Source organism: Mustela lutreola, chromosome 2 (genome assembly GCF_030435805.1).
Source record: "Mustela lutreola isolate mMusLut2 chromosome 2, mMusLut2.pri, whole genome shotgun sequence".
Taxonomy (NCBI): domain Eukaryota; kingdom Metazoa; phylum Chordata; class Mammalia; order Carnivora; family Mustelidae; genus Mustela; species Mustela lutreola.
Genome location: NC_081291.1, coordinates 99,802,165 through 99,815,413, shown reverse-complemented (window position 1 = coordinate 99,815,413; position 13,249 = coordinate 99,802,165). Strand labels below are relative to the sequence as shown.

At 56.6% G+C, this 13,249-nt stretch overlaps 1 protein-coding gene across 1 annotated transcript; it reads left to right on the top strand.

Moving 5' to 3' along the window:
• Positions 1-2,777: 2,777 nt before the first annotated feature.
• Positions 2,778-5,599, top strand: FOXL2 (forkhead box L2). Its single transcript, XM_059165206.1, has one exon. The coding sequence runs from the start codon at positions 3,145-3,147 to the stop codon at positions 4,276-4,278; it is 1,134 nt and encodes a 377-aa protein (XP_059021189.1). The 5' UTR covers positions 2,778-3,144; the 3' UTR covers positions 4,279-5,599.
• Positions 5,600-13,249: the final 7,650 nt, after the last annotated feature.

Sequence of the window (13,249 nt, the reverse complement as noted above, 5' to 3'; positions counted from 1 at the left end):
CAGCGGCTGTCGGGGCCGCGCCCCGTCGGCTAGTCGCCCGCACCGTGTGAACCCGCGGCGCCCGCGCAGGCAGACCGGCAGAAGGCACTGGCGGCTCCTGAGCTGCGACCGCAGGCCCCGGGAACCGCGGGCAGAGAGGCTAGGAGCTCCGCCCGGCCCTCGGAGGTGGGCACCGCCCCGAGGCCACTGATCTGCGGCTCGGCGTCGCCGCAATGCCGCGGAGAGAGAGGATGCCCCCCCACCAGGAGCCTCGATGCCGTCTGCCTGCCGGACGGGATCCCGACCCCGCCAGGAAGCGGGGCCCTACCCAGCCGCCCTAGAAGGTTGAGAAGTAAACCAAGGCGCGCCCCACCGCTTCCTGGGGAGATCAATACCTGAAAGGAGCAGGACTCCTCCTCTGTCCACTAAGAAACTCCTTCAGAGGAACTCCTTCCTTTACCCCACCCCCTACAAACGAGCGCGCGCGCACGCACGCGCACACACACACACACACACACACACTCTCTCTTTAAAGGCTGAAAAGGGAGCCGAGTTTGGAATTCGGGGAAGTGATGACACACAAAACAATGCTGTTACACCTGGCTGCTGCAGGCCAGCAGCGGAAATGCCTTCGAGGGTGAGAGAGAGACAGAGAGCCAGCCTGGGTGGTCAGAAAAAAAAGAAGAGAGGAGAGCGCTCGCGCGCGCGTACACACACACACACACACACACACACACACACAGGCTGGGGCCAGAACCAGCTGTTTTTTTCCAGTCCAGGCCGAGGAGGAGGATGGGCGCTAGGGTCAATGTGCAGCAGACCCAAACCTCACACCACTCCCACCCCTAGACTAGGCATGGATGGGGGGTTGGCTGGTGAGGAAGAAGAAAAACACCTGCACTCCTGCTCAGGAGACAGCCATAGAGGTTTTTGAAGAGGTGTTGCTTACCCCGGTGTATACTGGGAGTAGTGGAAGAAAACAATCAAGCTACCTGGAGATATTTTCAATGGTGGGTAGATAGAGAAGGATATTTACTGAGGTGAGTTTAGGAGAGCCCTGTTCCCTCTTACTGTAATGGTCAGACCAGACTGCCCTGCTGACCTCTCTGGAGTCATTTTCAAGACATTGAATTCCAAAGAACCCCTCACCTAACCCTCCTTTCCTTTAATCTCAGAATGTAGATCAGAAAGCTGAGTGGGAAGCAGGCAACACAGGCAGGTGGGCCGTGGGTGCTGCGCCGTGGGTGCTGGGCCCATAAGAGCCCTTAGGCCACAAAGCACTCTTCAGACTTCCTCAGAGACTGGGCTAGGGGGAAGTGGTAGTAACCAGCATTGGGGCAGCCACTCCAGCCATGCTCATCCAGACATAGGACACCCCTTCATGACACTCATTCAGTCCGCCTTCCTCCCCAAAGTATCCCGGCCCCCTCAGTACCAAGCAGTTTGGGGTATGAGGATTCAAAATACAAGACGGACATCTCTCTCACACTTAATGATTACAGATCTTTTGTTAAGGCTAAGTTAACTGTTAAAAAGCACAGCTGTCTTTCCGGCCAGCATTAATTTCCCCTGGAGGTAGGAGCATTCATCCCTTGGCCCTGGAGAAAGATCAGAACAAATGTCTTGTCAGGAGAGAGATTTGAATAAATGCCTCCCTCACCGCCTCTAGCTCTTCCTCCCAGTCTGTGACAGAGTATTGACAAAAAAGGGGGGAAGGGGAAGAAAGGAGAGAGGGGAGGAGAGGGAAGAGAGAGGAAAAAGAAAGAAGATGCAACATCCCAGAACCACATTTACTGATAGGTGACACACATGTACCATTACATATCTGTAATTATAAATGATTACCCTATAAATATAAATCTCACCTTGTAAGTGTGCATATCTCTGTTTTTGTCCCAGCACATGAGCACCTGGGCAGCTGGTATGTCACATATCTCAAGAACAGACCCTCCCCATGACTTCTATATGTGATACTGGTGCACATACAAATAAAATCCCCCCAAAACCCCACAGCAACGACCGTGAAGGAGCAGGACTAAAGTGGGGTCTACTTGGTGTTGTTAAACCACAAACCCAACTCGTAGGATTACAGCGCGGATTCTGAGCAGGGGTCTGATCCAGGGGCAGTGCAAGGAAGGGCGGCGCTTCAGACGGAGCTCCTGGGCGCCTCTTCCCGGATCGTCTCCCCAGCCCCATCCGGCCGAGTCACTCTGGAAGCGCGACGGACAGGCCAGGCCAGGCCAAGGTTTCTCGGTTCACTGACACGCGTTTCTGGGCTGATTTTCCCAAAGCCACCGCGCAGCTCTCTCCATCCCAGCGCTGTCCGGCCCCCTCGCCATCCCGCCCCTCCCCCAGCCCCAAGGCAGAAGTTTTGCCCGAAGACCTTAGCAAAGGGCAGATCAGGGGAGTCGTTTTCTTTCACCTGAAAGCCGCGAGGAGGCTTGGCGCGCTAGGGCCCGAGCTCCTTGGGCACTGGCCGAGTGTGGACCGACCCCGCCTGGGCCCTCGGCATCTCCCCGCCCAGTCCGCAGAGCGAGCACCCGAAGATTGCAAGGGCTTCAGAGAGCGTGAGCCGGGTCGTCCGCCGGGCCCCCTCGGCTCGCTGAGAGGGGGCAGGCCGGTCCGGGCTATGCGGGGAGTTTACAAAAAGTGACTTGGAGATGAACTCGCCCGTGCGCTACTGGCCGCCCCGCTATAGGGGCGAAGGCGCCTGACGCAAGCGGAACTCGGCGGAGCCCATACGAATCAGAACTGAGCGAGGCTCCTGGCGCACTAGGGACTCCAGGAGGCAGCTCCGCCAGAGACGCGGGTCTTGCCTCGGGAAACCGGAGGGTGGGGGGAGGGGAAGAGCGCCGAAAAGAAAACCCACCGAGGCGGGGACTGGCCTGGGCGGGGAGGGGCGGCGGGGCCGAAGCCCCTCTCTGTTGGGCGGACTCCCCATGGCCAGAGGCTGAGCTCCACTCCCGCCGGCCGCTCCCTAGGGGAAGGGAAAGAGGAGAGGAGCGGAGCGAGAGGCCGCCAGCGAGCGAGCAAGCACGGGCGGCATCTGCAGTCTCCAGAAGTTTGAGACTCGGCCGTGAGCGGACTTGGTGCGCCCGGACTCCGCCGCGCCAGCACCAAGGAAAAAGAGCAGGGGCTGCCCGGCCGCGGCGCGCCGGCTTTGTCATGATGGCTAGCTACCCCGAACCCGAGGACGCCGCGGGGGCCCTGCTGGCCCCGGAGACGGGCCGCGCAGCCAAGGAGCCAGAGGCGCCGCCGCCGCCGAGCCCCGGCAAGGGAGGAGGCGGCGGCGCTGGGACAGCCCCGGAGAAGCCGGACCCGGCTCAAAAGCCCCCGTACTCGTACGTGGCGCTCATCGCCATGGCAATCCGCGAGAGCGCCGAGAAGAGGCTCACCCTGTCCGGTATCTACCAGTACATTATCGCCAAGTTCCCGTTCTACGAGAAGAACAAGAAGGGCTGGCAGAATAGCATCCGCCACAATCTCAGCCTCAACGAGTGCTTCATCAAGGTGCCGCGCGAGGGCGGCGGCGAGCGCAAGGGCAACTACTGGACGCTGGACCCGGCCTGCGAGGACATGTTCGAGAAGGGCAACTACCGGCGCCGCCGCCGCATGAAGCGGCCCTTCCGGCCGCCGCCCGCGCACTTCCAGCCCGGCAAGGGGCTCTTCGGGGCCGGGGGCGCCGCGGGCGGCTGCGGCGTAGCGGGCGCCGGGGCCGACGGCTATGGCTACCTGGCGCCCCCCAAGTACCTACAGTCCGGCTTCCTCAACAACTCCTGGCCGCTACCGCAGCCGCCTTCACCCATGCCCTACGCCTCCTGCCAGATGGCGGCGGCCGCGGCGGCGGCGGCGGCCGCCGCTGCAGCCGCGGGCCCGGGCACCCCGGGCGCGGCCGCTGTGGTCAAGGGGCTGGCTGGCCCGGCCGCCTCGTACGGGCCGTACTCACGCGTGCAGAGCATGGCGCTGCCTCCCGGTGTGGTGAACTCGTACAACGGCCTTGGAGGCCCGCCGGCCGCGCCCCCGCCGCCGCCGCATCCCCACTCACACCCGCATGCACACCATCTGCACGCGGCCGCCGCACCCCCGCCCGCCCCGCCGCACCACGGGGCAGCCGCACCGCCCCCGGGCCAGCTCAGCCCCGCCAGCCCTGCTACCGCCGCGCCCCCCGCGCCCGCGCCCACCAATGCGCCGGGCCTGCAGTTCGCCTGCGCCCGGCAGCCCGAGCTCGCCATGATGCATTGCTCTTACTGGGACCACGACAGCAAGACCGGCGCGCTGCACTCACGCCTCGATCTCTGAGAGCCCAGCGCACGCCGGCTTTGAGGATGCAGGGACGTGCGACGCCGGCCTTAGCCGAAGCCGCAGCCACCGCCGCCGGCCGGACCACGCGCCTTCTGGGGCCATCTTCTGAGCCAGCGTCCAAGGCCCTCTGAGCCTCCTCGCTCCCCTCAGCTCCTCTTGCCCCTCTTTTGTCTCCTCCGCTTCCCCTCCTGTTGCTCGCCTCCCTGCCCTCTCACTCCCCCGGCCTACAGGCCGCCTCTCCGCGCCCCTTCCGCAGGCCTCGTCTCCTCCCTGTGCCCCGGCGTCCAGGCTAGACACCCTTTGCCAAAATTCAGAGCGGAGAGGAAGTGCCGGGGCCGAGGTGCAGCCGGGCGTCGGCGGTGCAGACCTCTTGGCCTTCTCACACAGGTCGGTGCGCTCGCGCTCGGCTTTCCCCACCCGGCTGCCGCGCAGTCCTTGGCTGGAAACGCCGGTCCGGGCGGGCAATGAGACCCGCGTCGCCCGAGAAAGAGACGAACGTGTGCTTGCTCCACGTCGCCTCTTGGAGCGGTTCAGAAGCCGCTTGCCCGGGCCCACTGGATGGGGCGGGGGTTGGGCCCGAGCGGGAAGCCGGGCTGCCTCGCTAGGCGGCCTGCGCTGGGGTTTACAACACATCCCCGCTCCGAGACAGCCTTCGTGTCCTCCGCTCTCCGTCTCGGCGCTTCGGGCACTTTTAGGCCGGGACCGCCGGCTAACGTTTCGCCCAAAAGATCGGGAGGGCTGTTTTAGATAACATTTTAAAATATTTTTTTAAGGGGGGAAAAAACCTAACCGGGAAAACCGGCGAAGTATTGTGGCCTTGGAGTTTGCTAAGCAAAACATGAAAATCTCTTCCAGGAGATTTGAAGTAGAATTCCTGTCGGGCCTTCAAAAAACTATGTTCAGAGAGGTAGAATATATTCAGTAAAAGTTGGTTTCCTTTACGAATTGGGGGGGGGGGTCCCCCCCATCATTCTAAAAACAAATCAAAAACAAATTTCCCCGGATCTTCCGATGCAAGCTGCCTGCCTGGCGGACGCTGCAGGGACGGCTCGTCCTCTTACTGATTTTTGTTTTACAAACGTCTTGCTTCTCCCACCTTGGGCAGGAAAATTGTGAAACCTGGCAGCAGTCGGACCAGGCGGGCTTGTGGCGCGGAGCCGGCTGGCCCGAAAATCCCTAGACCTGGTTGTTCTGTAGTGTGTCGTTTGGAGGACCAAATTTTCTAGAAAGAACTAGAGCACTTTTGTTGTTTTGTTTGTTTGTTTGTTGTTATTGTCTTGTCAATTCCCAAATAAATTTTTTTGTTCTTTCTTTTCAAGCGGACTTATATTATTTCTGCCTTGCCTACGTTTGTTGAGCTGCAGGTTAAAAGAGGGAGATTTCCAGCTAAGTTTTATCCTTTTTCAGATAAATAAGGGTTGAGGGCAGCCCGAATGGAGGACATTTGTGGTTGTTGCTGCCCCTCTGTTTTCAGGGGGATTGTTTGTTTTCTGTGTCATCACTGGTCTGTAGTGACTGTATAACGTCATCAAAGAGATTTTATCAGTGGTGGTTCGTTCACAAGGCGTGGGTGTAGGTAGGATTTGTTTGATTTCTGCACCTATTTGAGTTTGTATTTTACCTCTTACGCTGTCGCACTAGGTGTATGGACTGTGTGTTGATTATATTGAACGAATACGTTTGTTTTTCCAGATAAATATAATAACCAGAAAAGTTCATTCCAAATAGATAAAAATCCTGTTTGGGAAAATGTTCTATAGGCTGCAAACGTCTGTACAAATGCAAGGAGCAACTTACATTGATTGCCTTATTATTTTTAATAATCAGAATTCATTTTCCTTGAGATATGTGTAAGAGATTTAGGAGTATCAGAGAGGAATGAACATACTGCGTGGCTCTAGAAATCTAATTTTTTTTTTCATTATTTTCTTCTACTGGGACTCTTCCAACAACGAATTCAGACCGGTACTTCCTCACAGGCACATGGGCAATTGACCATGTTACAGCCCCGGGAGCTCAAGGAGTATTAGGGGTGCTCAGCCTTCAGTCTGCTAATGAGATGAGAGGTACCAGCCAGCTCTCCCCTCCACCGTGGTGCAGCTTGGGCTGGACCGAACTCCCACCATGTGTCCCTCACTGCCCCCACTCTGGGCCTGGACAGCAAGGTCCACAGGTCCAGGCTGACCAGTAGGTCAGAGGCAGCTAGTAACAGGGACAAAGGCTGCAGGCTTCCCACTTCAGCCTATACTAGCGGTCCTGCTGTGGGATCATGAAGGTGGGATCCCTATTATGTGTAGTTGGGCCTCAGGGGAAGTGGCTGTGACTCAGGACAGCTTTCTCCCTTGGGCATCCCTGGGGATACTGAAAGGTGGAGGATGAAGCCACTGCTCTTCTAAGGAGCATCATCCTGAGATCTCCACTGGAACTTGCCAATGCCAGGGAAGCAGGAAGGAGCAGGCTGGAGAGGAAGGTTCAGCTGGGGTGGTAAGCCCGAGAGATGGGTCAGGGCTAGTATCTGGGTGCTTCTCGTGAGCCACTGCACGATTGTCTGGCTAAGACAAGTTGCAGAAAGGAAACTGGGCTTCTGTGCCTGTGTCTATCTGTGCTTTCTGTGGTGTGAACATTTATGCCGTGGGCAGTTGTGTAGTCGATGCCTGCTGCAAATATGTGTGGATAGTGTAAGTCATTTCCTGGTGACAGACAGGATGGGGGGTGTGTATATCTATCATTCACCTCTGGAGAGGGCACATATCTTGGGCATCATAATAACCATATGCCTAATGCTCAAGGAGTGCTTACTGGGATCACAGTGTGTGTTGCATTCATAAGTCATTGGTAATGTGTGCACTTACGTTCTTGGTATATAGTCCTGGCTTGCTGAATGATAACAAAGAATGCATATAGAGACTTGGCTTGAGCTGGTGGAGGCTGTCTGTTCCAGGGTCGGTCCTAGGCACCCCTTAACTGTTATCCCCAGCAGAGAAAGCAAAAGAGGAAAGTCTCCAGGGCAAAGACTTCAGGGTGGTAGGGATAATTGGCCTAGGCCAGCACTGGAGGACAGCCTCTCTCTGTCCCCAAGAGCTGAAAGACAAGAGGCACCCAATGTTCACTGGCAGTCTCACCAAGTATGGAGGATAAAATGAAAGAATCAGTGAAGGATTCCTGCTTTCCAATCACAGGGATTGGAGGAGAGATCCCACACAGAGAAGGGAGACAGATTATACCCCACTTCCCAATGGATGCCCACAGGAAGACATCTGTCTCTAATTCCAGCCCTAGGGGTTTCTCCATAACTCTGTAGTTTGGTCATTTCCCCAGTGCTAAGAGTTTGAGGCAATGGCTGCCTTTCTTCATCTCTCATTTCCTTTCTCTCCTCTCCTTCTTTGCATTTTCGATTTTCTATTAGAGAAGATGATTTAAGGAATTCCCTAAGTGAGGGCAGAAGTATTTGAGAGAGTTCCTCATATATAGCAATCATGCTTTAGCATATATAGTCTGGTCTAAATGGCTGGACCATGGGGATGTATGTATTTATGTTTGTCAAGGTATACTAGAAATACAGCTGAGAGTTTGATGCAAAAACCCTGCCAATTTCTGCATGTCCTGAGTAATGAGTTCCTACACATGGTATTGAATGAGGAGTGTGTATTTGCTTGTGTGCGTGTAAACATCCTTACCCTCATCACTGACCATATGAAACCCCCCTCACATTTTCACACAAATTTTTGGTCATCCTTGCCCCCTAAGACTGCCCAGCCAAAATACTACGGGTTAAAGGAGGTAAAGTGTCCTCTTCTCAGGGGACTGTGGGAAAAATCTTCACCAGTGCAGTGCATGCCCCAGGGAACTATGGAATAGAAGGCAACTGGGGTCTTATCTGGGATGGCCTCACTCTCTACTGCAGAGGGTGTCCTGAGCCTGCTTCCCTTTGCATAACTAAAGAGTTCACTGCCCCCACATGCCCAGTTTGGGTGGGCATGAAGCTCAAGATATTTCACCCCAGGTTAGGTGCCTTCTGGTACTTTCCTGGCTCTCCCACAAAGGGAAGCTGAAGCTCCAGGTTTCTACAAGCCCTCTGGTGGTAGGTGGAAATCGGGGGCAGACCAGGGCTTCTTGCAGTCAGCGGGGCAGGAGAGGATGGGCCAGGAAACTGGGTCAGACCCAAGACAGTCTGCTCATGAATAAGCTCTTCCCTTAATGGAGGCTTGTAGCACCAGAACTACTGGGCCACAGAGTGTGTCCAGGCCAGGAAGCTGCTTGGTCAGGCTCAGGAGCCCAGCGGTACCCCCACTCTGTGGAGCTAAGCTGGTGATGACCATGCCTTGTTGGTCCAGCTGCCTCCATAGGGCTGGCTCTGCTTCTTGGAGTAGATCTGTGGGACCTATAGGAAAGGATGAGACCAGAAGGCACACCTCTCCTGCGTGGTGGGGACCAGAGGCATGAAGTGGTTGGGAGTAACCCTCATGTCCCAGTTCTGCTATAGGGACAAAAGAGATTAAGGATTCTTAAAACCAGGCAGTCTTATCTGGTTTCTATTTTCTGGAGACAGGGAGCCATTCTGTCACAAAAGAATGAACCCCAACGCTCTCAGCTTACATTTAAGGAACCAGACAGAAGTCCTGAGAAGAGAAGGGGCCATCCAGAGGTCACCTAGCCATCTGTGGGGCAAATTGCCTGGAAACTTTATGGAGAGACCTGAGAGCACTGAGCCCAGCTGCCCACTGGGCTCTCGGAGTGGCACAGGCCCTGCAGGACAATGTGCGATGTTCGGGGAGCTGGGAAAGGGGCGGCCAGCCAAAGGAGAAGGAAGTACAGGACTGAGCCACATGCAGATTATCCCCCAGAACATTCTGCTATCCTGCTGTTTGCTACACAGGCTCCAGCTTGGTGATAAGCTCTGACAAGCTTGTTCTGAGACAGTGTCAGCCCATGGAGGTGGCCTGTGCCGGGTGGGGCAATGCCAGTTCAGCCTGAAAGACCTAGTGTAGAACCCAGCAACCTGCTTTAATAACTGTGTGGCCTTGAGCAAAACAAACATTCTAAATTTCAGTTTTGTCATCTATAAAATAAAAACAATTATATCTACCTTGCAGGGTTATTAGAGTAATTAAATGTTCTAAAGACAAAATGCCCATTTTGTAGTAGATGGTCAATATGGTTTTCCCTCTCATATTGAAAAAAGGAAGATAGAAGAAAAGGGGGGAAGGAAGGGGGGAAGAAAGGAAGGAAAGAAAGAAGGAAGGAAGGGCAGGCCTTGGGTTGTAATCCCAAAGGGTCTGACATTCTAGTGCAGTGGCCACAGCCACCCGGGAGCCCCCAGGAGCCCAGACCATGGAGCACTTTTCCAATGCAGAGCACAGGCGATTGCGTCCCCACTGTCCCAGTCCCCGGGCTTTTAGCAAGAGCGCATCCTGCTGTCCCGGCGGTGAATACCTGAGCCCTGGGGACACAGACCGAGAGCCTAGCCCAGGGCTCCTCCAACCGCCCATTCTCTTCTCCTAAAGCAATCTTCGCGAGTAGTTGAGATTTTCTCCGACAAAGGCCCAGCAGACCTGCAGAGTGAGAGCCAGCCTGGCGCTTGAGTCCGGGCGCAGCCGGCCACGCTCAGGCTCCTCGGCCGGCGCCTCCTGCCTTCAGGCGCCTCCTTCTGAAACTTGAGGGGCAAACGCAGGAAGCGGGTTGGGCCGAGCTGCGGCGAGCAGAGGCGCCGCCGGCCCGTGGCGAGCGGGGTTCGTGTGGGGCCAGTGGCTCCGAAGACCCGGGCCTGCGCCGCCGGAGCCTCGGGTTTGCGGGCCTGGTGGCGGCGCTGCCAGCGCGGAGCAGCGGGAGTGGAGGGATCGCTCCCAGGCGGCTCTAAACAAAATTCGGGGGAAATGCCCCGGCCCGAGGGAGCACCGGGTGCTCCCGCCGGCGGGGCGGTCAGAGGAAGCGCAAAAGACCCTGAACGTCCCCAGCGATACCTACCGAACGCAGGGGCAGGGGCCACCCGAGCCCCCGCCACGCCGGGAGGCCAACTCCATTTCTCTGAGGTGGGAGCTCAGCCTGACCTCGGTAATGATACCAACAAGCCGAATCAAACAAATCCTTTCCCGGGATTTTCCTCTATGTCCAAAGGAAAATTCCTTCTCTACGGAGGCAAGAAAAGGAAAGGGCAGGATCCCAGGAAACTTTCATCTCTATGGACGAGGAGGGAAGGCGAATATGCTTTTTGCTTTTTCTTTGTTTCGGGGAGTGGGGGAAGGAAATTGGACACATATTTTTTAAAAATCCCCCCCTCCAACCCCGGCCAACGCTAAAGGCTGTGTGAGCAGAGTCAGGAAACCGAGCCCCCGCCTGCAGTGACACCGGGCCTTTGTCTTCTTTCCTGAAGCCCCCGACTGCTGACCGCGCCGAGATAAAGGCCGGGTCAGAGCCCGGTGGAATCCCGAGGGAGGGGGCCGCGGGGGCCGTCCCACCGGCCGCTTCCAGCAGGCCGGCCTTGCCTGAACCCGGGCTACCAGGCCAGGGCCCGGCCGCGACACCACGCCGCGTTGCCCGACGTCCCCCGAAAGCCTTCCGCCACTAAATTCTTTCTGCCACTAAGTTCCCACCAGCATTGCGTTCTCCGCTTCAAGGCTCTCAGAGGGTGAGCGACCGTGGTTCCCCGCCCGACCTCCCCCGACGTGGTGCTCGGAAGTGGAACCGTGCGCCGCTTTGGCGGAGACTCGCGTTCGCGGCGGCTGGGCTCGGTTGGCTGGCAGGATCCGAACCCGTGCGGTATCTGTCGCCGCGGCGCCTCTGTGCCTTCTCGCAGCCCCGGAGATTCCCCCCAGCGTTTAGCCTCCACTTTTCTGCATGAAGCTCTCCTGTCCGCCCGGAATGGTCTGCGGAGACGACGAGAGAGCGTCTGTGACCCTGTCCTAGCGCTTTTTGTGATTTAGAAACACAGGTTGCCGCGGAACTCAGGCCTCGGCCGCGTTGCCTTTGCGTGGCGGCGGCCTGGGTTTCCCAGAGTACGCGTGTCTCCTTTTCTCCGCAGACCCACTTAGGTGATGCGAAGGTTGCATGGCTTGGAATCCTAACCCAAGAGAGGGAAGACGAACCCGGCTACCTGCGGGTGAGGAGGTGGAGCGACCTGCCCACAGTGTGCGCCTCCCACGCACATCGATTGCAGGGCCTGGGACCCAGGCCGGCCCTGCCGCCGCTTATCTCCCTAGTGACCCGAACCCTCGGGTCTCCTTTTTCGAATGGTTTGTGAGGGTAGGGTGCCTAGGGCATGTTTCCTGCGCTGAAAAGAGGATCAGGGTACCCCTTTTGTCTTCCTTGGGTACGCGACCTAGGGAGGTAAAGAAAAGGCGACAGACCTGAGGAGTGAGGCCCTGCAGCTTCCCGCGTTTCCTTTTCTTGCCTCTTGCCCCCACCCGCCCGTTTGGGGATCTTGGTCCCTACTGAAACTGGAGCTGCCCACCGGCTGGCAGATGAGAGATTAAGAAGCCTGGCGGCGCCGAGTCGCTGACCGGATCCGGGCTTTCCCGCACCCTGGAGCAGAAAGTCTCCCCCGATGGCAGTGACCCAGTTCGGGAGAAACGGGTCAGCTGAGCAGCGCCGCACACTCGGACTCCAGGCACAAAGAGCAGCGTTCGCATGCAGAATGCGCCTGCACACGTCTGCACGAGGGTGTCCCATATCTATGTGCATGTATGGTAGATGCATACACGGGTGCACTTGCCATGCACTTAGGGAGACACGTATACACATCTTCACACGAGTGATGTTCGTGTGCACATGTTTGGATGCTGTTCTTGCATGTATCCTGTTCACACATTGTGCAAGCACCAATGAAGTTGGCCACTCCTGAGTGGTAATTACGCCTCACCTTTACACAGACTTAGCCAGTGTTCAATCACAATTTCCACAACTACCATGGGAAATGCTCTCCTTTCACATTTTAGATGGAGAAACAAACTGAGAGAACTTAACAGATGCCCATATGCACACAGTCTGTAAAAGACGGAGGCCAGATAAAGACTGCCACTGTGGAGGTAGATGTGTTTGCCCAGCACGCTCTGAGATTGGCTTGGGTAGCGCCAAGCAACCCCAGGCCCAAGGGCTTTGGCCCGTTTCCAGGCTTGCCAAGAGACTCAACTGGCCGTCACTGGGCTTCATTTCGTTGTCCAATAATTGAGCTCTGCTGGAGCTCGGTGACCCTGGTGCTGAACACAGGGGAATTCAGGGCTCTCTGGAGCGCTGAGATAGAGCATCCAAAATTCCAGGCCGGCCACGAGCAGCTTGGTCCCAAAGCCTGACAGGCCTGTATCTCCAGTACAACTCCATTATGCAAACAGTGAGGTGATGGGATCTTTTCACCTGAGCAGGCAAACCCAGGAGCCCTATGTTATGCCATAGCCGGGACAGGGATAAAACCTGAATTCATTGAGTTTCTGCTGTCTTGAATCTCTCAAAACCCTACAAGAACCAGAGACCACCATTTTACAGAAGAGTATTGTCGGGGTTGGAATCCCCAGTTATGTCTGTCGGGATCCCTAGACCACAGTTCTTCTGTCCCCAGCACGGATCTCCGGGTCCCTGCTTGAGCCACGTCTCCTGAGAGCCCTGGGAGCCACCCAGCTCCTAGCCTCTGACTTCACTCCCCAAGGACAAGAATATCCTAGCCCTCACTATCATCATTTAAAAGGTTCCTACCAGCATGGAATCTGTTTGTGTGTGTATATATGTATACGTGTGTGTGTGTGTGTGTGTGTGTGTGTGTATACATGTGTTCCCTCTGTGTGCAGGGTTTTGCTTCTTGCTGCTTCTCCTGGTGCATTTGGTTACCACCGGCCCCAAATCCTCAGTCTCCGAAACTGAGATTGCCGGAGGGAGGTAATTGACCACAACTTGCCAGATGCCCTTGGGCCTTGGCGCCCGACTCCTGCAGAGATCGCTGGCCTCTGGGCTCCAAGGCCGCCCTCACCCAGCAAAGCCTGGG